The sequence below is a fragment of the Chroicocephalus ridibundus genome, chromosome 20 (assembly GCF_963924245.1).
Source record: "Chroicocephalus ridibundus chromosome 20, bChrRid1.1, whole genome shotgun sequence".
NCBI lineage: Eukaryota > Metazoa > Chordata > Aves > Charadriiformes > Laridae > Chroicocephalus > Chroicocephalus ridibundus.
Window position 1 is genome coordinate 905,315 of NC_086303.1, and position 22,395 is coordinate 927,709.

The 22,395-nt window shown below is 64.8% G+C and overlaps 1 protein-coding gene across 3 annotated transcripts in view; it reads left to right on the plus strand.

Annotated features, from left to right (window-relative positions):
- NAV1 (neuron navigator 1) overlaps positions 1 to 21,179 on the plus strand; it is a 75,689-nt gene extending 54,510 nt beyond the window's left edge. For 2 of the 3 annotated variants that reach the window (XM_063356414.1, XM_063356415.1), the window contains exons 7-32: positions 7,920 to 8,058; positions 8,270 to 8,567; positions 8,959 to 9,652; positions 9,769 to 10,218; positions 10,423 to 10,464; positions 10,641 to 10,792; positions 11,469 to 11,639; positions 12,210 to 12,262; positions 12,435 to 12,458; positions 12,551 to 12,628; positions 12,834 to 12,917; positions 13,089 to 13,200; positions 13,868 to 13,989; positions 15,845 to 16,041; positions 16,147 to 16,309; positions 16,438 to 16,612; positions 16,832 to 16,929; positions 17,055 to 17,150; positions 17,317 to 17,476; positions 17,565 to 17,800; positions 17,911 to 18,065; positions 18,270 to 18,341; positions 18,616 to 18,812; positions 19,298 to 19,416; positions 19,659 to 19,856; positions 20,467 to 21,179. In XM_063356414.1, the coding sequence (XP_063212484.1) occupies positions 7,920 to 8,058; positions 8,270 to 8,567; positions 8,959 to 9,652; positions 9,769 to 10,218; positions 10,423 to 10,464; positions 10,641 to 10,792; positions 11,469 to 11,639; positions 12,210 to 12,262; positions 12,435 to 12,458; positions 12,551 to 12,628; positions 12,834 to 12,917; positions 13,089 to 13,200; positions 13,868 to 13,989; positions 15,845 to 16,041; positions 16,147 to 16,309; positions 16,438 to 16,612; positions 16,832 to 16,929; positions 17,055 to 17,150; positions 17,317 to 17,476; positions 17,565 to 17,800; positions 17,911 to 18,065; positions 18,270 to 18,341; positions 18,616 to 18,812; positions 19,298 to 19,416; positions 19,659 to 19,856; positions 20,467 to 20,562 (4,381 nt within the window). In that variant the 3' untranslated portion in view covers positions 20,563 to 21,179. The remainder of the gene's footprint in view (positions 1 to 7,919; positions 8,059 to 8,269; positions 8,568 to 8,958; positions 9,653 to 9,768; positions 10,219 to 10,422; positions 10,465 to 10,640; positions 10,793 to 11,468; positions 11,640 to 12,209; positions 12,263 to 12,434; positions 12,459 to 12,550; positions 12,629 to 12,833; positions 12,918 to 13,088; positions 13,201 to 13,867; positions 13,990 to 15,844; positions 16,042 to 16,146; positions 16,310 to 16,437; positions 16,613 to 16,831; positions 16,930 to 17,054; positions 17,151 to 17,316; positions 17,477 to 17,564; positions 17,801 to 17,910; positions 18,066 to 18,269; positions 18,342 to 18,615; positions 18,813 to 19,297; positions 19,417 to 19,658; positions 19,857 to 20,466) is intronic. The other variant, XM_063356416.1, reaches the window with a different exon arrangement.
- Positions 21,180 to 22,395: the final 1,216 nt, after the last annotated feature.

Genomic DNA, 22,395 nt, shown 5'->3' on the forward strand with positions numbered 1-22,395 from the left:
ATGCTGCGGGGCAGCGCAGGGCACTGGGTGGGGGTTGAAGGGACATTGCTGTGTAGCCTTGGCTGTGCCTCAGTTTCCCTCAGTCCATCCTGCTGGCTGCAAGTGGGTCAGGGCAGGGTGTACCTGGGTTGTGGCAGGGGACAGCTGGTCTCGGTGGGGTTTGCGGGGTGCGGGGGAGGAGGAGCACCTCTCCCTGGCTCTGGTATGTGAGGTGACGTATGGGGACACACAACCTCAGCTCAGCTGTGTGCCCCAGGATGGTGTTTGTGGGATGGGCCGCTCCTCAGATAAGGTCCCCAAGGACAAATTGGGACAACCTGGCTCCATCCTTGGAGCTGTCTAAATACCCTGAGGTGGCAGAGCCCCGCGGCTGGATTTGACCTTGGCAGAGTACACAGGGGGATGCTCAGGCTGGACTCATCCTGCCCCTCTGGCAGAGCATGGGTGCTGCTGGGCCCGATCCCGCCATCCCCATGCACCGGGCTGGGAGAGTGGGGAGGGGGCGAGCGGGGCTGGCTGCTGACTCGGCACCTTCTCACTGCGGTGGCTGCAGGAGCGCTGGGGGTCTGGGGGCGGCGTGGAGCCCAGGGCGTGCGGGCATTGCTTCGTAGCCGATTCCTGAGGCTGTGCTTGTGCCATGGGGCTTTCAATGTCCCAGGGAGGTGCTCGTGTGACTTCAGGACCGCTGTGATTTGGCGGTGTCGTTTTGGGCCTCGTTTTTTATTGGAGGTGGAAAGGGAGGTGGCGTTGCATCCCACTGCAGTGGTGGCAGCATCCGCACCCCCGACAGCCAGGTACTGCCCTGGCTCCGTCGAGGCCATGAAATGGAGCCGTGGCAACAGCCTTTGGCATCGGGACCATGAGGCGGCATGCGCCTTGGGCATCGGCACATGTGTCCGGCTCAGGGATTGACATGTGTGTCCAGCTCACAGCACAGCTCGGCACCGTCCCGTACCACCATGATGGTGCTGCTGGCGGCCGGGCGCTGCAGAGCCTGTGGTCCCCTCCGACAGGGCTGGGGGCTGCCAGCAGCATCTCCCCCAGGAGGGATGTTCTTGAGCTCGCACCCGCCACACTCCGGCTGACCTGGCTCTGGCTTCCTCGCAGCTTCTTGAGCTTGCCGAAGCCCGGAGGCGGGAGCAGATGTTTGGCTCGGCTCCCCGAGAGCGACGGGGGAGCGGCCGCCCTCCTCTCATGCTCCGAGCAGGATTGGTGCTGGCTCTCCGATCCCTTCCCTCGAACGCCCCTCACTTGGTGTTGGCTGGTCTGGCCTGACCCCTCGCCGCCGTCCCGGCGAGCCCATGAAGTCATTTCTCGGCGGGGATGTCCCACAGGGCATGGCCGTGGCCCCGCACGTGGCCCGGTGTGTGTGCGGGGCCCCAGCCCAGCTGGCCGGGGGGAGCAGCTGGGGAAATGGTGTTGGATAAATATTTGCTGCGCTGTGCCACGTGCCAGGGCTCGGCGGGGTTCCTCCCTCCAGCTGGGGACGGGGGACGGTCCCAGGAAGGGGCCCCAGAGCCCCTCTGGGCACCGCCACCATGGAAGTGCCCTTCCCCTGCACCGTGTTCCGACTGGCTCCGTATTCTGGGGTTTGGCTCGAGGCACCCGGTGCTGACCCCCGGCCCCTGGGGGTGCTTGGGCCAGGCGGCTGCGGCAGTGGGGAAGAGGATCCCGGCGTTGTGGGGCTCAAGGGGTGCAGGGCACTGGGGGGCCAGCACACGCCCAGGATTTGGGAAGCTGCTGGCCTCTGTGGCTTGTTGGTGGGGCTGGATGCGGACACAGAGCAGAGCTGAGCCCAGGGCTGGACCTCACACACCCACGCACCCCAGTGCTCGGGGGGATCTGCCCCCCAGACCCGGCCGCCCATCCACTTGCCACCTGGGAAGCTCAAGACCTGGCTTTGCTGCTTGCCACGTGCCACCTTGCTGCCTGCGAAGGGGCTCAGTCGCTGCGGGTGGAGGTGTCTGAGGCCACAGGCTTGTCTGGGACATGGGGAAAATAGGAATTTCGCAAGCAGGCTGAGTCACACCGCTCCCCCACCCCGGCACTGCCCTGGGACTCTCTGACCTCCGCGCGCGGCCGCTGCAGCCTGCCGTGCCACTGCGGTGGCCCCGAGCAAGGCTTCATGTGGCACCGTTCCCAAAACAGCTGGAGATCCCCGCACAGGGACACGTTTCCTCTGGGGTTTCCACTGCTCAGGGGTGTCAGAGGGGTGACTGTGTTGTCCCTCCGCACAGTGGGGCCGGCTGAGCTCAGCGGCCCTGCTGGCATGGTGGCCAGGCGTGTGGTTGGGGTCGGTGGCTGATCTCACTGCTGCGGGCCGGCGAGTGCTGGCTGACACCCCCACGGCATCGGCCTCGCTGCCTCGGGGAAATCAGACCCTGCTATTACTGCAGTCGGCAGCGCAGAGCTGGAGCGGAGGCGCAACCTGGCCACGGGCCCCCCCTCGCAGGGGCCATGCGCACTCTGGGTTCCCGTGAGGGAAGTCCCCTGCCCCCCCTTCAGGGACCTGGGGGGCCGGAGACCAGGGGCAGTGCTGCCTGGAGAACAGGGAACTAGACCAACTGCTGGGATGTGATGCTGATCCTCTTCTCCTGCTGGGTGAGCTCGGCCAAGTCAGACCCCCTTCCCTGCCTCAGTTTCCCCATCTGCAAGGTCTCTGCAGGCCCCTGTTCCTCTGAGCGTGGCATTGGTGAAGGGTGTCAGATCCTGGTCCCCAAAATGTGAGTGGGAAGCACCTGGGGTCAGGGCAGCCTGGGTGCTGGGGGTTCGGGGGTGTACCTGGGGTTTTGGGGGGGGTCATGGAGGGTATACAGGGGTTTAGGGGGGGTCTGTGGAGAATTTAGAGGAATCTGGGGGGTCCTAAGTGAGTCTGTGGGGTTCTCAAGGAGTATTGGGAGGCCAGGGGCTCTGGGGATCCTAAGGGAGTCTGGGAGAGGGTTATGGGTGTCATGATGCCCTGAGGTGGTTCCTGAGGCGGATGTGAGGGGGAAGCGGAGCCAACCCTGCCCATGCCCGTGGGGAGTCCCCAACCCCCCCATCGTGATTTTTGAAGCTAATTGGTTTTTCTGCCCCATTAAGTGGAGGAGAAAGGGAGGGAGGGAAGAGCCCTGGCTGTGCCCGTGCTTTCCTCACTGGTCCTGCCAGAGCAGCACAAGGCTGTGATGGGCGATGCCAGTGGCACATCCCCAGAGCCCCCTCAGTGCCAGTGACCCACTGATGTGGGGCATGGAGACCCCCTGGTACAAGCTCCGTATTTCCTCCCCTGCAGCCACCACGGCAGAGCAGGAGGAAAGAGCCAGGGCAGACTGAGAGGGGCTCGCTTCAATCCAGGGTGGACTTCAGGCAGGTCGTGGGGATTCGGCAGCACCAGCTTGGCAGGGACACGAGTGCCGGGAGCCCCGGCTCGTGCCAGTGGGTCCGTCTGGCACACGGGTGTGAGTGCCGGGAGCCCCGGCTCATGCCAGTGGGTCCGTCTGGCACACGGGTGTCTGTGCTGGGGCGAGATGGGTGAAGCAGGGAGACTTCGAACCCTCCGGCTCCAACAGGAACCGCTGCTGGGAACCAGGCTGGAGGTGCTCCTCTGCGGAGGGGTCTGTGCCAGTGCTGGTGCCGGTGGCTGCTGTGGCAGACAGCGATTCTCTGCCCGTCGTCTCATGCCAGTTCTGGTGAGGTTGAAGCTGCCTTTGCCGGGGGCCACGGTGCTGGGCTGGCTTCCCCCACCACCCTGGGTGCCCTGAGTCCCCACATTTGGCACCCAGCGAAAGCCAGAGCTGCTCCTCCGATCACTGCCCCGGCCGGCCATGGTGGGGATGAGGCAGCCGGCCAGGAGAAGGGGAGGGAGGGGACGGCGTCCGGCATTGTGCCAGGTCTGAGGGACCGCAGGGATGCGATGCTGGACAGGCTGTGCCGCCGCACCCATTGGCACGCACCGACGTGGGGCCATCACCCCACAGCAGGGCTGGCTGCCTGCGGGAGGTACCGGGGCGGTGTCACCGCCGCCCTCCTGGCCGTGGGCTCCGGTCAAGAGCTGAGAGCTGCTGCGGGGATGGTGGGTGCAGGCAGGGTCTGATGTGTGGGGACGGGGACACCGGCACTGAAGTCATGCGTCCCTGGCCTTCCCTGCCATGCCACACCGTGCCGCAGCACCTCGCCTTGCTGGGGCAAGCACCACGCAGTCGAGTGATGGGGCTGCGCATGGAGGAGGGAGCCAAGAGGCGTTGCCGTTGCCGACAAGGAAGGCTTGAGGAAGGAATTACTTATTTCCCAGCCCGAAGGGACTGGATCTCTTTTGCCAAGGCTGCAGTTAACCCTCTCTGCCCGTCGCGGCCGAACTGGCAAAGGTGTTCCCCGTGTCACCAGCAGCCTGGGGTGCAGCTCCTGCTCTGATACAAGAGAGAGAAAAAAAAAGACAGAAATAGGCTTTTTGGTTGATAAAGTGCAGGGCGGTGTGGGCGTGGGTGCCCTCGCAGGAGCTGGGGCCCCTGGAAGCAGCTGCCCCGGCACCCCGTGGGGCTGGGCAGGGGCAGAGCCCCCCATGGGACGCACAGCAGGAGGTGGTGCCTTCGGGGGAGCTTGGGGGGCGCTGGAGCCATTTTGCAGTCTGGAGCAGGGGGCATTGGTGCTGTCTGTGGGGACATGAATCGGGGTTTGGGGACTCTGGGGGGGGCCTTGAGCTGAGACTGGGGCGATGGTGGGCTGAGGGACACCAGGGACAGGGGTGGGGGTTCATGGGCTGGACTGGGGGGCACTGGAGCTGGATGTGGGGACGTGGCCGCGGGGCTCTGGGCTGGCGGGGGGGGAACACTGGGCACTGGCTGAGGCTGGGGGGATGGAGCTGAGACTGGGTGACCCCGGGGACGGAGGTGGCGCATCATGGGCTGGGCTGGGCTGGGGGGCACCGGAGCTGCCTGTGGGGACATGGCTGGGGGGGGCACTGGGACCGGCGGGGCTGGCAACCGGGACCCCAGGCCCATCCCGGCGGGGGTCGGGGGCAGCGGCGGGGGGTGTCCGGGCCTTGCGGGGCCGCTGCCGCTTTAAGGCGCGGGCAGCGCGGGGCGGTCCCGCCGCCGCCGCCCCTCCCGCCCGCGCCCGGCGGGGCCGCGCTGCCGCGGGCAGCACCATGCTGCGGGCGGGGAGGCCGCGCCGCGCCCCGCGCCTGGCCAGCAGGTACCGAGCGGGGCGGCATCGGACACGGGCACCGAACCGGTACCGCCACCGGGCGGGGCGGGGCGGGCGGCCGGAGCCCGGCCCTGGCAGACAAAGCCCCGCGCCCCGGGGCCGCACCGCGGGCGATGCTTTGTCTCGGCCGCGTCGCGGGGGGGAAGGGGGGACCCGGGCAGCGCGGCCCCGCCCGGCACCGCAGCATCGGGGCGGCTCCTCCGGGCCGGCAGCGGGACGAGCCCCCTCCGCCCCGGCCCCCGCCCCGCACCTGCAGCGCGGGCGGGCCGAGCCTCCGCGGGGCTCTCGGGGCTCCGGTGCCCCCCGTCGGCGGAGCTGACCCCGCCGGGACGGGCTGTGGGGCGGCCGGGCGGCGTGCGCGAACGGGAGGGTCCAGAGCGGGGCGCGGCTGGGCCGGGAGCGGAGCATCCCCGCGCCGCCGCCATGGGTCGGGTCCATCCCCCGCTCCCCGTGGGCTGCAGCCGCCTCATCGAGTCGGGGTCGGGCTGTGCATCACCGGGACCTTTCCGGCTGGTGGTGGGGGGGGCGGTCCGCGTGCCCGGCCCGTGCCGGGGAGGACGGTCACGCTGCCGCAGCCCCCGCCTCGCCGCCGTCCTTGAGCATCCCTTCGCCGGGAGGCGTCGGGACGGAGAGGCGAGGGGCTTGCGGGTGTCCCGGCGCATCGCTGCCTTCAGGGTGGGTTTGGTGCGGTGCCGGCTGAAGGGAGGTGGGGAATCGCTCTGTGTAAGATGGAGGGGCTGGAGCACAAAGCAGGGATTGAGTTTTGCCCCCAGCGTGACGCTGCAGCATGGCTGCCCCCCGTCTGGGGTCTGCGGGGGGCACTCAGGTGACTTTGGCCAGCCTAGACCGGGGTGCTTGCGTTCGGCTGTGTGCCGGGGGTCATTGCTGCCACGGTGCAGCCCGAGTTGAGGCTTTCCTTGATGTGCTCGGTACAGCATACCCATGCTGGCTTTGGGGACCCTTCTCGGGTGCGTGTGCCAGCCATGAGTTCCACAGGAGAGCCGGAGCCACCCCACAGTGGCCGTCTGGCTCCCAGGGCTTCAGTGCTTTTGGGACGTTACCTGCGACCTCTGTGCTGCCCTTCCTTGGTGTGGGGCTGCTAAGGAGGATCTGGGGTCAGCCCCTGGCCCTGTGCCTGTTTACTGGGGCTCTCCATACGCCTGGGGCTGGGGCAGTGGAGATTCCAGCGTGGGACTGGGAGAGTGTTGAGAGTCCACGCTGCCAGGCCACTAAAGCCAAGCTGGAGGGAGCCAGTGTCACGTTTGGTCATGGCCATGTGCCCATGGGACACAGCTCCCCAAAGCCCTGCCTGGCTCCTGGTGATGCCAAAGTGGGAGGAGAGCTTTGCTTCGTCCTCTGGGGTGGGGATTTCTGTCCTAGTGAGCAGGGGGTGGTGGTGGGAGATGCTTGGAGCCGGGCAGCCCAGCGGCACATCCCAGGTATGTGGTTGTAATTAATCCCTTCCTGGGCAGCAGTGCCTGCAGGGCTCTGTTCCAAAAATTGTCATGGGGATAAAAGGGACTGTGTCCGTCCTGGCGCTGTCCTGGCCCTGGGCAGACCCCGATGTCTGGGAAGAGCAGAGTACACGGGGCTGATTGGAGGGTGCTGGAGCTGCCTGCATTGCTCTGTCCCAGGGTTTGGGCATCCCAGAGGGGATCATGGTGGCTGTTACTTACGGCCTGGCACCCCGGTTAGTGGAGGTGCCCAGTGGGTTTCCTCTCCAATGCCAGGCCCACCCAGTCCTGTCCCCAGCTCAGCTAGGGTCCCAGTGCCACTTGGGTGACAGTAAGCAGCTTCACCAGCTGCTCAGGCTCCAGTGCTTGCTGAACTCCTCCTGCACCTCTGTGGCCCCAGTGTCAGGGAATGGACGTCTCCAGGAAGGACCAGGTCTGGCCACAGCCCCTCAGCTCTGCTTCCCTCTCCTACGCCACTGCTTGTCCCCCCAGTTCCTTCCAGCCCCTTTGCAGCCTGTGGGGCCTCAATGACCTACTCAGCTGCTGACCTGAAAGGGGCCGTGCTCATCCTGCTGGAAAATGCTCCGTGCCCGTCTGTGCCGGATCACCGCGGGCAAAGCCCCGTGCTGCAGAGCCGGCCAGGCTCGTGGGGTGCGTAGACAGCTGCTGCCCCAGCACAGCAGTGACTGACGGCCCTGGAGATGGGCTTGTGCACGGTCTGCTGAGCCCCCGGCATGGAGCAGCGGCCCTGGCACAGCAGCGGTGCCCAGACCTGCTGCCTGTGCCCACCGTGGGTGCTGGAGAGGGTGGAGCAGGGTGCAGCTGGGCAGTGGGTAGGAGCCGCCCGAGGAAGGGTGGATGCCGTGGGGTGGCTGTTTTGTTTGCTCCAGCCGGTCCTTGCCCTTTCCGGCAATCCTCCTGACCCTCTCAGCGGGGCAGGTTGCAGGGGGCTCAGTGCCAACCGCGGTGCTGCCAGCCCTGCCGGCCTGCGTGCTGGCCTCCCTGTGCTGCACAGGTACCCTCCATCCTCAAAAAACCCCTGCGGGGGCCTTAACAGGGAGACGTATCACTGGGGCTCATGTGCCAGTGGGGCACCGAGCCTCTGCTGGGCTGGGCTACAGCCAGCCGTGGCCACCGAGTGCTCGCTCCCTGCCACAGCCCCACAGTGGGTGCTACAGGGAGCTGAGGTTTGTGCCCCAGCAGCCCCCGGAGCAGGGAAATCCCACGGGTGGCAGGACGCGCTGGGCTGAGCAGGGGGGTCTGACGCTGGCTCTGCCTTTGCAGCTGGGATGAGAGCAGCTCCATCAGCAGCGGCCTCAGCGATGCCTCTGACAACCTCAGCTCGGAGGAGTTCAACGCCAGCTCCTCGCTCAACTCTCTGCCCTCCACCCCCAATGCTTCGCGCAGGAACTCGGCCATAGCGGTAGGTGCCCGTGGTGCCCGGACCCTTCCTGGCACCCATCCTGGCTCGGTGCTGCAGCCCCTGCAGGAGGGAGGGGTTGGAGGGTGCTGGCATGGGAAAACTGAAGCGTGGCCCAGGGTGTCTGGTGCATCCCTTTCCCCGCTGGCTGGTGCTCCCTGGGGATGGGTTTGGTGGGGTGCCAGGAGCACCCCTGACCCTGCTTTGCCTGCAGCTGCGCACAGACTCAGAGAAGCGCTCGCTGGCAGAGAGTGGGCTGAGCTGGTACGGTGAGGGTGAGGACAAGGCGCCCAAGAAGCTGGACTACGACAGCAGCAGCCTCAAGATGGAGCACGGCTCCTCCAAGTGGCGGCGGGAGCCCTCGGAGGGCGGTGAGGAGGGGCCCAAGGGTGGCGAGCTGAAGAAGCCCGTCAGCCTGGGCACCCCGGGCTCCCTCAAGAAGGGCAAGACCCCTCCAGTGGCTGTGACCTCCCCCATCACCCACACGGCCCAGAGCACCCTCAAAGTGGCAGGTGAGACGACTTGGGCAGGGTCCGGCTTCTCTGATGGGGAAAGGGTTGGGTGCGTCTTCGTGGGCCTTCCCGAGCACATTGGCCATGGGACACCATGTGGCTGCGCTTGGACCTGGCAGCTGGACATGGGCTGGAAGGGGTGGCAGGGCCGTGCATCCCTGCAGGCAGGTTGTGGGTCTGGCCCCACACTAAGCCCTGCTTGGCCAGGGCCGTGGCTGCCCCATGGCCTTGTGGCCACGCACTAGACTCAGGGCTGGCTGTGGCGGTGGCATGTCACCTTTGTCTCCATCGCATCCCTCCATCTCCGACACCATGTCTGATCTGGGCTATTTTGCACCCAAATGTCCCCAAAGCCTCCCAGGACACTAACCTGTCCTTCCCTGCCCACTAGGCAAGCCCGAGACCAAAGCCACTGACAAGAGCAAGCTGTCTGTGAAGGGCACAGGCCTGCAGCGCTCCTCCTCTGATGCTGGCCGGGACCGCATCGCCGATGCCAAGAAGCCACCCTCGGGTCTCACGCGCCCCTCGGGCTCCAGCTCCTTCGGCTATAAGAAACCGGCTCCCGCCACTGGCACAGCCACTGTCATGCAGGCTGGGGGCTCGGCCACGCTCGGCAAGATCCAGAAGAGCTCTGGCATCCCTGTCAAGCCCGTCAGCGGGAGGAAAACGAGCTTGGACGTCTCCAATGCAGCTGAGCCAGGCTTCCTGGCCCCAGGGGCTCGTTCCAACATCCAGTACCGCAGCCTGCCCCGGCCAGCCAAGTCCAGCTCCATGAGCGTGACCGGCGGCCGCGGCACAAACCGGCCGGTCAGCAGCAGCATCGATCCCAGCCTGCTGAGCACCAAGCAGGGCAGCATCTCGGTGTCGCGGCTCAAGGAGCCGTCCAAGATCGGCGCTGGCCGCGGCACGCCGGCCCCTGTGAACCAGACGGACCGCGAGAAGGAGAAGGCCAAGGCCAAGGCTGTGGCTCTTGACTCTGAGTGTGGGACACTGAAGAGTGTCAGCTCGCCTGAGAGCACCCCAAAAGCCCAGGCCAACCTCCCGCCAGCAGCCAAGGTGGCTGAGCTGCCCCCCACGCCTCTCAGGTATGATCTTTCCACCTCCGAGGGCAGCAGGTGCCCAGCACGGCTGTGCTCAGCACCCAGCCATGCCCAGCACTCGAGTCTCACCTGCTTCCTTACCTGTTTATCCCCCCTTCCAGAGCCGCTGCCAAGACCTACGTGAAGCCTCCCTCGCTGGCCAACTTGGACAAGGTCAACTCCAACAGCCTGGACCTGCCCTCCTCCAGCGAGCTGCAGCCCCCACACACTGCCAAGCTCCAGGACCTGCACCCGACCGGCGGGCACCTCGCGCCCTGCTTCAGCCCCAGTCCTGCCCCCATCCTCAACATCAACTCGGCCAGCTTCTCCCAGGGCCTGGAGCTCATGGGTGGCTTCAGCGTCCCCAAGGAGGGCAGGATGTACCCCAAGCTCTCAGGCCTGCACCGCAGCATGGAGTCCCTGCAGATGCCCATGAGCCTGCCCAGTGCCTTTTCCGGGGGCAGCACCACCACCCCCGCCCCTGCTCCCGCACCCCCGGCCAGCACAGAGGAGGAGGAAGAGGCAGGGGAGCTGGGCTGGAGCGGGAGCCCTCGGCTCTCACATCTGGACAGGTATGGCTGGAGGGAGGGCTTGGGGCTGCCGGGGCACCTCTGCAGGCTCAGGTCCCTTCCTGCCATCCTGCCATGACCTTTGCCTGTTTCAGAGGCTCTTCCTGCTACGTTTCTGGGGAAAAGCTCCCCATCCCCACAGCTCAGCCCCCATGGCCTCTTCCCTTGTCTGTGCAGGGATATCACTGATCTTTCCTTCCTTTCCAGTGCCAACCGCGACAGGAACACGCTGCCCAAGAAAGGGCTGAGGTAAAAGAGCCTGCATCACTTTTGGATGGCGCTGGGGAGGGAGGATGGGCATGTGGAGCTTTTGTGGGGCACTGGGGGGGACTCTCCATGGTGAGAGGCTGGGCTGCGGTGCAGTGGGCAGGAGCTGGGTTGGTGCCAGTCCACCTCACCGTCCTGGTCTCTGCTCCGCTGCTCAGGTACCAGCTCCACTCCCAGGAGGAGGCCAAGGAGCGGCGCCATTCACACGCCATCAGCAGTGGGCTACCCGAGTCGGACGACCAGCAGGACCTGCCCTCGCCTCCTGCTCTCCCTATGGCGCTGGTCGGGAAGGGTCCACTCACCAGCATCGGTCAGTGCCCTCCACCACCAGCCCCCTTCCGCTTGCAGCAAGCCCTGTCCCTCCTGCCCCCCGTGCTCCCCCTGTGACTCGCTGATGCTGCCCTGGGTGCTGCTTTTCTCCTCGATGCCACCAGCAGCCCTAACACCCAGCGCCTGGTGCCACTGAGGTGTTGGGTTGTGCCCAGGGGCCAGGGATGTCCATCAGCTTGGTTTCAGGGTGTCTCATCCACCCTCGGGGCGCTCTGCCTGTGGCTCCCTGCCCCTCTGGGGGTGCCCAGCAGGGCAAGGGGTGAGCCCTGCCCTGCTCTTGCCAGGACCTACATGTTCCTGGAGGGTTTGGGGTGTCCAGGCGGATGGGTTGGGTCTGCCGGTGGAGGGCAGAGTGTGATAAGGTGCTCCCCTCCTGCACCCACAGGTGATGGGCTCTGGCATCGTGGTCCCCCCTTGGTCCTGGAGTGATTAATTTGTTTCTCAGCCCTTGGTTACCTTGGCGCTGATGTCCAGGGCTTCCCAGTGTAAATCTGCAGTTTAGCTTTCCCCTCATCTCCCCCTGCTTCGGGACCGTGATCCCTGCTTTCACTCCGCATCCCAGCTCTCGTGGATTGCTCCCAGGCCTGCTTCCCCGTCCTGATCCCAGGTCCCTGGCGTGACTCTGACCCTGCCTCTCCCCTGCCTTCTCCTTGCAGTGAGCCCCACTACTGCCGCAACCCCGCGGATCACCCGCTCCAACAGCATCCCCACCCACGACTCCACCTTCGAGCTGTACAGCACATCCCAGATGGGCAGCACCCTCTCCCTGGCCGACAAGCCCAAGGGCATGATCCGCTCGGGCTCCTTCCGGGACCCTGTGGACGATGGTGAGAGTGTGCTGCGCTCCTGCCCAGGCAAAGGAGGCTCCCTGGGGGGGACAGTGGGGCTCCCCGCACAGTTGTCCCTTCCTCCTGGCGCTGCTGTGGTGCTGTTGAATGGGTTGGTGCATCAGCATCAGAGCAGGGCACAGCAGCCCCCAGGGCCTGGTGGAGCCTTCTGCGCTGGCATCTGCTCTGGGCCACATCCCGCCCTGACCCTGGTGGGTGCCCAGTTATCCCTGTGTTGGCCCCAGCAGATTGTGGCACTGGGGAGGGGGGAAACCAAGCAGCCAGAGAGGGTGGCAGAGCCCCCGGGCTCAGCCAGAGAGGAGGGTGCAGGTGGAGGGTGCTCCCCGCGCCTTGCTGCACTCCATGTGCCTGGGGAGGTCACCAGCCACATGCTGAGAACTGAGCAGTGCTGAGCAGCCACCGTCCGACTCTGTGACTCCCCTGGCTCCCCACAGAGCTCCCCCCACCGGGACCTCCGTCCCCTGCACCCTGCTATGCCCTGCACCTGCAGCCCCTGGGGATGCCGCTGGCTGGGGGCGCGCTGACACGCTGGGTTTTATTCTGTTGCAGTTCATGGATCGGTGCTGTCCCTGGCCTCCAGCGCGTCCTCCACCTACTCCTCCGTAAGAGCCGCCTTCGTGCTGTGCTGCTTTGTGCATGGCTGGGGGGGCCTGGGTGGGAACTGGGGGGGAGCTCTGTGCATGCCTCTGCCTTGCGCTGAGCCTGTCCGTGCCTCGCTGCCTTCCTGACTGCCCACCTCTGTCTGTCTGTCTCTCTCTGCTCTCGCGCCGCCAGGCTGAGGAGAAGATGCAGTCTGAGGTGAGCCCGCACCTTCTGCTCGTCGCCCACCCCTGCCACCATGGCAAGGTGAGCACCTGGCCCCTCTCATTTCCTCTGCTCTCTCCCCACAGCAAATCCGCAAGCTGCGCCGCGAGCTGGAGTCCTCACAGGAGAAGGTGGCCACCCTGACGTCCCAGCTGTCTGCTAATGTGAGTCCCTGCAGGAGCCACTGCTTGCTGCAGGACACGCTGCTCTGTGTCCCCGCTGTGCGTTGGGCTGGCCTGTGCCCACGAGAGCCTTGATTTTTTTTATCCCTCTCCAGCCTCTCGCACCCCACACCTGGCAGTGGGTGCTCACCCAGCCATGGGTGCTTGTCCAGGCGTGGGTGCTCACCTGTTTCTCCACCTCTCCCAGGCCAACCTGGTGGCAGCTTTTGAGCAGAGCCTCGTGAGCATGACGTCCCGCCTGCGGCACTTGGCTGAGACCGCTGAGGAGAAGGTGGGTGCTGTTGGGGTGCTGAGCAGATACTGGGGGCACTGGTGGTGCAGGAGGGTGCTCGTGGGACTGGGGGATGCTGGACTTGGGTGAACCTGCTGTGGCACTGCCTGCCCCAGGGGTGCTCTTGGGGTGGGCTCTGCACCGTCAGAACGTGCTCTGTGGCTCCCCCAGGACACGGAGCTGCTGGACCTGCGAGAGACCATTGACTTCTTGAAGAAGAAGAACTCGGAGGCCCAAGCTGTGATCCAGGGTGCCCTGAACGGTACGGATGTCACCCCCAAAGGTAAGGAAGGCATGGTGCTGCACCCCCCCTACCACAGGGGTGCAACCCTTCCTGAGCTACTTGCCCAAACCCAGCTGGTCTGCTCCTGCCCGGGACTGGCACAGGGCCCCAGGGCACACCTCACTCACATCAGGTGCTCACCCGGGCAGCAGGGTCCCCCAGGCAGCAGCTCTTCCCCACCTGGGACCCCTGAGCATCTGAAGCCAGGGTCAGACAGCCAGGGCTGTCACTGCAGGAGGTCTTGGCACTGGTGCCTCGGGGTGATGGGATGGTTGTCCTCCCGGGGACACCTCCTCACCAGGCCCTTTGCTGACAGCCGAATTTTGGCTGCTGAGCTTGGCTTTGTTCCCATGAGTGCTGTTTCTAGCCCCCAAACCCCAATGTGAGTGCAAGGTGCTGGCAGGGAGGTGGCCTGGGACAGAAGCAGAACAGTGTGTGCTCTGGGCATCTTCCTGGGGTTTGAGGTCGCTGTCCCAAATAGCAGCACCTGTGCGGTCTCTGAGCCCCACGTCATCTTAACGGGGTGGCTCTGAGAGCTCAGAAGGTGTTTGGGTGGGAGAAGGGAAGGGGCGCAGGGAGGAGAGTGTGGGTGGCTCTGGCATTGAGGCAGATGCAGTTTGCTGATACCTCCTTTCCCAATCTCTCCCGCTTCTCTCGCTGGTCCCAGAGCTGCGCATCAAGCGGCAGAACTCCTCTGACAGCATTTCCAGCCTCAACAGCATCACCAGCCACTCCAGCATCGGCAGCAGCAAGGACGCTGACGCCAAGAAGAAGAAGAAGAAGAGCTGGGTGTGTTGGATGGGGCACTGACAGGAGGAGTGGGGCTTGGGGAGCCACTGGCAGGGTCCGGCTGGGGTCAGCCTCATGAGCCAGCGGTTCTTGGCGTACCTTGGCATTGTGGTGCTGGTCCCCTCTGTCCCTGGGGGACAGCACTGTTGAGGAGCATGTGGCCACCATGGATTTATGTCGTGACATGTTGGCTGGGACTTCTCCAGCCCCTCTGAGAGTTTTCCAGCCCTGGTCCTGCACGCCTGCTCCCTTTGTTTTTTACCCACACGTCTCCCTTCTGCCCACTCAGGTTCTGGCAGCTTGGGGGGCCAGACAGCTTGGCCAGGCAGCCCCTTCCCTGTGCCAGGCAGCTCTGAGCTGGACGCGTGATTAAGTCTTGCTTTGTTTTGTTTCTCTCCCCCTATGCTGACCTCAACTTTTTTTTTCCAGGTGTACGAGGTAAGTCCTACGCCGTCCCCTCCACCCCATGCTGTGCCCGGCCAGGGCCCTCGCTCCATTTTGTGGGACAGTGCTCATAACACTACCCATCCCATCCATCCCACCGGCACTAACTCCCAGCACGGGCCATCCCGGGGCCCCCAGCCGGGCTGCACGCACCGTGGCTACTTCTTTGATGTTAAGGCCAAAATACGCACCCACGTGGAGGGGCTGAAGTGCCCCTGGTGGCCCTGAGGCAGCAGGAAGGGCTTGGATGGGGACCTGTCCCACAGATGGGGACAATCCCCTTCTTGCCTGGGGAAGGCAGGCATTCTCCTGACTCCCGGTAGCCAGACCCTTTTGGGATGGGGACCTCACTGCAGCCATGCCTGTGGCATCAGGGCGTGGTGCTGCCATCTCTGCATGGCCAGCGCTGGCCTGATATGGCCTCAAGTGGCTCTGTCCCTGTTGGGACCCATGTGGGTCCCAGTGCTCCTCTGTTCTCCTGCCATCAGCAGAGCCTGACACCTACCTGTTTGGTTTTAATATGCTGAAATGCAATGGTTTTGGTTTTGTGGACATCCTAGCCCAGCCTGCCTGGTGTCTGTGGGAGTTGGGCTGGATCCTGCCCATTCTCCATCCCCTCTTCCCCCCACCTCCCCTTGGAGCAGGCTCTGGCCCTCCAGGGGACACGGTGTGAGCCCGGGGTGCCCGTCCTGCTGCTCTCCCGCAGGCTGGTGGTGCATAAGTGGGACCCAGGCCCGGTTTGGCCCCTGCAGTGTCCATCTGTCTTCCCTGGCCTCGGCACGCCGCTCACCTGCCCGCTGCTCTCTGTGTGCTGTGTGCATGCTGCATGCCCGGCTGGGACCCCGGTGACACCTCGCGGGGGGCTGGCTGGCCCTCTGCGCCTCCAGGAGGAACCCCACAGGGCAGAGGAGGGTTTGGGGCTGAAATTGTCCCCTTGCACCAGGACCCCAGCTCTGTGGTGGCTGGAGGGAGGGGATGTCCCCCTGAATGCCACTTGCTGGGGTGGCTGTGGTGGGGTGAGTGTGCAGATGGAGTCGGCCCTTCCCGATGCACCAGGGACCTGGTGCGGTGCCTGAACACCCCAGGGTGGGTGCTGGGGAAGGAGGACTGGGGGGATCCTGACTGGTATGAGGATTCTTTGGCCTCATCCAGGCTGGGGCTGGAGCGTTGCACAAAGGGCCGTGCACCCCCATCCGCCAGCTGTGCCAGCAGAGCTGGGTCAAGCCGGAGCCTTCCCCGGGGCAGTGGTGGGGCGCAGTCCTGCCTTGGTGATGGAGATGGTGTTACTGGTCCCAACTCAGACTGCGGATCCTGGGCAGCTGGGGGCCCTGGGGCAGGACTGGGTCTGGTCTCTGCTTGCAAGGCTGCACTGTTGGGCTGTCCCTAACAAGAGCATTTCTGTCTTCTGTAGCTACGCAGCTCCTTCAACAAGGCCTTCAGCATCAAGAAGGGACCCAAATCAGCCTCCTCCTACTCGGATATTGAGGAGATCGCCACGCCGGACTCTTCGGCCCCCTCCTCCCCCAAGCTGCAGCATGGCTCCACAGAGACTGCCTCTCCTTCCATCAAATCCTCCACGTCCTCCTCCGTCGGCATCGACACAGCTGAGTACGTGGGGCCTGGGTGGGTGGCATGGGGTGGGGAGGGCTGGTCATGGGGGCTGCAGGCTTCTGCCCTGGACGTGTGCGAGACTTGATCTGTCCTTTGGCCCAGGCTCTTCCAGGCCCACAGCGAGGGCGAGCCGGAGAAGAAGGAGGTGTCAGAGCTGCGGTCAGAGCTGTGGGAGAAGGAGATGAAGCTGACGGATATCCGCCTGGAGGCCCTCAACTCAGCCCACCAGCTGGAGCAGCTGCGGGAGACCATGCACAATATGCAGGTGAGGACCACTGCCAGAAGCCCATCCGGCTCTGAACACCAGGGTGGCCACAGTCCCTGTGCCCCCACAGCCGTGCTGGCGCCCCGGGATGCTGCCGGCATCCAGCTCCTCACCCCGTTCTCCCCCAGCTGGAGGTGGATCTCCTGAAGGCCGAGAACGACCGGCTCAAAGTGGCTCCAGGGCCCTCGGCAGTGCCAGGTTCCGTTCCTGGCCACATCACAAGCACATCGGCCTCCTCTTCACCGCGGCGTTCCCTGGGTCTCACCCTTGGCCATGCCTTCAGCCCCAGCCTGGGGGACACAGGTAGGGGTGATGGAGCTGCTGGCAGATGGGGAAGGGTTGGGACAGAGGCGTGTGTGTGGTGGGAATGTGCTGCTGCTCACCTGGGGGCAGCTGTGCACGGGGATCTGTTGTGCTGCTGGAGCCGTGATCTGCCACAGCAGGATTTGGCTCAGGCTGGGCATGGTCAGGCCTGGTGGCTCGGCTCTCCCAGCTGACACAGCCTCACTGCTCTGTCCCTAGATGTGTCCCCCATGGACGCCGTCAGCGCTGGCACCCAGAAGGATGAGCTGATGCTGCGGATTGTGGTGCGCATGCCACCCCAGCACATCATCAAGGGGGTAAGTGTGGACTGTATGGGGAGCCTGACCTGCCCCAGTGCCATGGCCCTGGATGAGGGGCAGAGGACACCTGTCCAGGGCTGGGTATGGTGTTCCAACCTGCACACCTCTGCCATGGCTCCTAGGACCTCAAGCAGCAGGAGTTTTTCCTGGGCTGGACCAAGGTGAGCGGGAAGGTGGACTGGAAGATGCTGGATGAGGCTGTCTGCCAGGTCTTCAAGGTAGGAACAGGAGGATCTCGCTTTTGAGAGCCATCCTTTTACAGTGCTCCACCACGCCTGATGCGCTTTGGCCCACGTCCTTACCGGGGTCTCCTGGAGCTGCTGAGCACCACTTGCTCCTTGCCAGCCCTCAAGGGGACTGACAGCCCTGTCCTCGTCCTCGTAGGATTACATCACCAAGATGGATCCTGCTTCCACGCTGGGGCTCAGCACCGAGTCTGTCTATGGCTACAGCATCAGCCACATCAAGCGGATCCTGGACACAGAGCCACCAGAGCTGCCACTGTGCCGCCGGGGCCTGACCAGCATCGTTGTGACACTCAAAGGTCAGTGTGGCAGAGAGGCTCCGTCGCTGTCCCATCTTCCCTCTGTTGTGGGGCATGAGCGGGACCCTTAGCCCTCCTCTGCGTGCAGGCTTGAAGGAGAAATGCGTGGACAGCCTGGTGTTCGAGACGCTCATCCCCAAGCCCATGATGCAGCATTACATCAGCCTCCTGCTGAAGCACCGGCGGCTCATCCTCTCGGGACCCAGCGGCACGGGCAAAACCTACCTGACCAACCGCCTGGCCGAGTACCTGGTGGAGCGCTCAGGCCGGGATGTCACCGAGGGCATCGTCAGCACCTTCAACATGCACCAGCAGTCCTGCAAGGTGAGGGCACGCAGCAGCCCAGGACACTGTCCCTGTGGGCACTGGTGCTGCGGTCCCTGTTGGCAGCCATGCCACAGCCCCACACATAACACCCGGCCTGTTTGTTGCAGGACCTGCAGCTGTATCTCTCCAACCTGGCCAACCAGATCGACCGGGAGACGGGCACAGCAGACGTGCCGCTGGTGATCCTCCTGGATGACCTCAGCGAGGCGGGTTCCATCAGTGAGCTCGTCAACGGTGCACTCACCTGCAAGTACCACAAATGGTGAGAGCCCCACTGCACCCTCCTCCGGCGCAGTCTCCCGGGCACACGCGTGCTCTCCGCTGCTCTCACCAAGACCCCTGGGTTCGTGGAGATGAGCCTGCACGGCTGTGCATGTCTGCTGTGCTCAGATCGGCTCTGCCGTGGGCAGGGGTGATACAGCGTGCTTTTTCTCATGGATATTGTCTCTCTCTGTCGCTCACTCAGCCCCTACATCATTGGGACCACCAACCAGCCTGTGAAGATGACCCCAAACCATGGCCTCCATCTCAGCTTCAGGTGGGAATCATACATCCCTGGGGACCATCCCGTGGGCTTTGGCGGGGGTAGAGGCCATCACTCCTGCCCCTGGGCAATTCTGTGGACACATCCTGTGATAGGGGACCCTGATGAGGACCAAGCCCCAGGCCTGTCCCTGCCATCCCAGAAGGACCTGATACCCCAGCCTTGGGCACATGCAGTGTGGGGGTGCTGGGAGGCTCCGCTGAGGGTGCTGGGGAACAAGGCAGCTTGTGTGGAGACCCAGCCCTGAACACCTGAGTCTTTCCCCCAGGATGCTGACCTTCTCGAACAACGTGGAGCCGGCCAACGGCTTCCTGGTGCGCTACCTGCGGCGGAAGCTGCTGGAGTCGGACACGGACATCAACGCCAACAAGGAGGAGCTGCTGCGTGTGCTGGACTGGGTGCCCAAGCTTTGGTACCACTTGCACACCTTCCTGGAGAAACACAGCACCTCCGACTTCCTCATAGGTACGGCCTTGCCTTGCCCTCCTCTACCTCGCACTGCCAGGAGCTGCGGGAGCCCCTGGGGACCTATGCAACCCTGTCACCCAGCCCTACACAACCAAAACGCACAGGCGATGCACACAAGTATTGCCCTTCCCTGGGTGGCACTTGTTCCTGTGCCGGGTGGGAGCTGTCACCATGGCGTCAGGCAAGGCTGCCCATCTTACTGGCACCCTTCCTTGGGCATGGAGGAGCCGTGTTTTCCCAGGCAGGTCTCAGTTTGCCTCACCGTGCTTTTGGGGGATAGATCGAACATAGCAGCCTTGTTCCTTGCCCGGGAGCTTGCTTGTCAGGCAGGTGCTGCCCAGGCACTGCTCCCAGAAGGTGGTCGAGCCCAGGGCACCCTGCACAGCCAGGCTTGGTGGCCGTGGTGCTGGTGCTGCCACAGGGCTAGTGACTGGAGTAGGGGGACCCAGCTCCCATTTTTGCTCTCTGCCTTTCCCCTGCAGGTCCCTGCTTCTTCCTGTCCTGCCCCGTTGGAATTGAGGATTTCCGAACCTGGTTCATCGACCTGTGGAACAACTCCATCATCCCTTACCTGCAGGAGGGGGCAAAAGATGGGCTCAAGGTACACAGAGCTGCCTGGCACATGGGGACGCAAGCCAGTGGTGCTTGGGGACATGCTGATGCAGCAGTCTAACGGGGCAGGGAAAGGGCAGGCGCTGGGATTTTGGGCACAGGTGGCATCTCTGTCAGTCCCTGCCCTGCATCTGCAGTGGGTCATAGCACTGTCCTGGGGGGTTCGGGGTGCCATGTCACCGCCTCTGGCATGTGCTGAGGAGGCGGCTGCCACTCGCTCCCTGCCTGCAGGTCCATGGGCAGAAGGCAGCCTGGGAGGACCCCGTGGAGTGGGTGCGGGACACCCTGCCCTGGCCATCAGCGCAGCAGGACCAGTCCAAGCTGTACCACCTGCCTCCACCCACCATCGGGCCCCACAGCACCGTTTCCCCTCCCGAGGAACGCACCGTCAAAGACACGACGCCCAGCTCCCTGGACTCGGACCCTCTGGTACGGCCTTGCTGTCCCGGGCACTGGGAGGTGGGCTGGATGGCGCTGGTGGAGCAGGGAGGGCAGGGTGGAGCTGTGCTTTGCTTTCCCAGTCACTTTCCAGCGTAAAAATAATCCTGACTTGGGGATGCAGAAACATTTTGCGCTCCTGGGAGGAGCGTTGGATGCAGGACGGTGGCACCGTCAGGCAGGCCAGTGGCATCTTGTGATGTGCCAGCGAATGGGCACGGTGTGGTGCTCCACGAGGCGTCATGTCCACATTCACAGCCGCAGGCAGGCACACGCAGACGGAAGCTTGCACATACATGTCCCGGTGCGTCACCCGGAGTGGCTGCTAGCAGACAGCAGGCTGCTAAAGATGATGCCAGCTGATGCGCCAGGGCCTGTCCCCCTGCACTGCTTTGGCATGCTCAGCCTTGAGCGTCCCCGCTGTGCCCAAGGCCAGGTCCTGGTGACAGGGAGGGATTTTGCAGGATCTCTGGGCTGAGGAGCTTCTTAGGGTGGCTTGTTGGTACGGGAGGGCAAGGAGGGCCAAGTGCCCTTGGCTTCCCCAGCGCGTCTGTGGACTCTCGTCCCCCTCGGGCTTGATGCCTCACTCCTCTCCTTGTAGATGGCCATGCTGCTGAAGCTCCAGGAAGCTGCCAACTACATCGAGTCTCCGGACCGCGAGACCATGGTGGATCCCGACCTGCAGTCGACTCTGTGAGGCCTGGACATGCCGGCCCAGGTGGAGGGGAGCCGCCGCCAGCCACCGCTCCTGCCGGGCTGCTCTCCCTTTCCTTTGGTATCCCGGAGTGCGGGGCTGGCGAGCGAGCGGAGAGGAGCGGGGCTCCGGCGCGTCCCAGCGGAGCGTGGGGAAGCTCGGCTCATCTGTGGGAGAGCGCGAGGTGTCGTCTCCCCTCCTGACCTTGGGGGTAGGAGAATCCTGGTTTCTTTCTTCGTTTTTTCTGTCTCTATTGCAAACTCTCGGGCTCTGGGGCCAGGGCAACTGATGCGGCTGAGCCCCCGCTCCTGGGAGCTGCAGGAAGGCCCCTGCGCGGGGCAGGGACCCCGCGGGAGCCACCTGTGCCGAAGCTGGGGGTCACGGGAGGAGCATGTGGCCGCAGGACGAGAGCGCGGGCGCGAGGGTCTGCAGCTCCCTCTCCACCCAGCCAGGCAGCGCTGAGGGCAGGTGACGAGGGACCTGCTGCTGCGGGACGTGCCTGCCTTGCGCTGGCCCAGGGGAGTGCGGCTCTCGCCGCTGTCTTTGTACGTTCCCCGTTTCACCTGCATGGCAGCCACTGCGACCAGGACAGCCCAATAAACACTCCTTCGGTTATTTTATGTTGTTTTCCCCTTCCCATTTTCCTTTGGCTGAGTCCAGACTTTGCTTTGGTCCCTTTCTTGTTCAGGTTCTTTGCTCGCCTGGCCTGGAGCCTGTGGCCCGGTGCCCATGGCTTCCCTGTAAGCAGCTCCCTTTCCCTTTGGTTTCTTTTGCAGCTGTTGGTTCCACCACTCAGACCACCTCTGTCACAAAACTGGTGCTCACTGGACAATCTCCAGTCCCTGAACCCACCTCCCAGGGCCTCACAGCTTGGCTGAGAGGGGACTTGGCAGCCAGGGGCAGCGGGGTGCTCCCAGAGCAGCTCCTTGCCTGGTGGCACCCCCTCCCCAAAACCCCAAGGCAGAATCTGGCCCTGGGGCTGGGGTCTCCTACCACGCCAGGCTGCCATGGCTCATCTCCCCAGGGTACCCGGCACTGGCCGAGGCCGGGGCAGGTCGCTGGTGCCCCAGGCAGCCGGACGCCTGCCCTGCCCCCTTAGTGCTGGGGGGCCTGCCCTAGCCCCTGCCCCCTCACTGCTGTGGGGTGGTGAGTGGTGCCTGGGGGTATCCCCCCTACCGCTGGCTCCCCAAGGCCCTGTGCCTTCCTGCGCCCCTGGGGCCTGGCAGGGTCTGGCTGTGCCCCGTGTCGGTGTTCTGGGGACACCTGGGGCGGCCGTGTGTCCTCTTGGCCCTACTGTGCAGTGTCACAGGCAATGCTCCTGGCATGGAGGGCATCAGCCCTGGTGCTGCCACGGTGCCTTAGTCCCTGCCGTGTGGGAAGGGGGCACGCGGGGCTTGGGCTGGCACTGTCGCAGCCTGCTGTAGCTGCAGCGTCCCACGACTGTCCCCAAAGTGGGCTCGGCTGGGAGGGGAGGGGGGTGCTGGCACTGGCCTGAGCATGGCCGGGCTGGGGCAGCCGTCTGCACCACCTCTCGCTTGCTTGTCCCCTGGCACAACGGTGGGGGGGCTCGGCCGGGCCAGCACCTCCCTCCCCGTGCCCAGCTCAGCTCTGAGCCCCGCTGCTGCCTTCTGCCATGGTCCAGCTCAGCTCCCGCCCTCGGCCGGGGCCCTGGAGAGCCTTGCGGGGAGAGGTGACCCCAGAGCCGGCTCTGCCGAGCCTGTCCTTTCCCCAGCCCCACCAGGCTCGGGCCTGGGCAGCCTCAGCGCCCTGTGCTGTGGCTGGTGGGGCCTTCAGGGACACCTCGCAACCCCCCAAAACGGGCATCTCCTCCAAGGC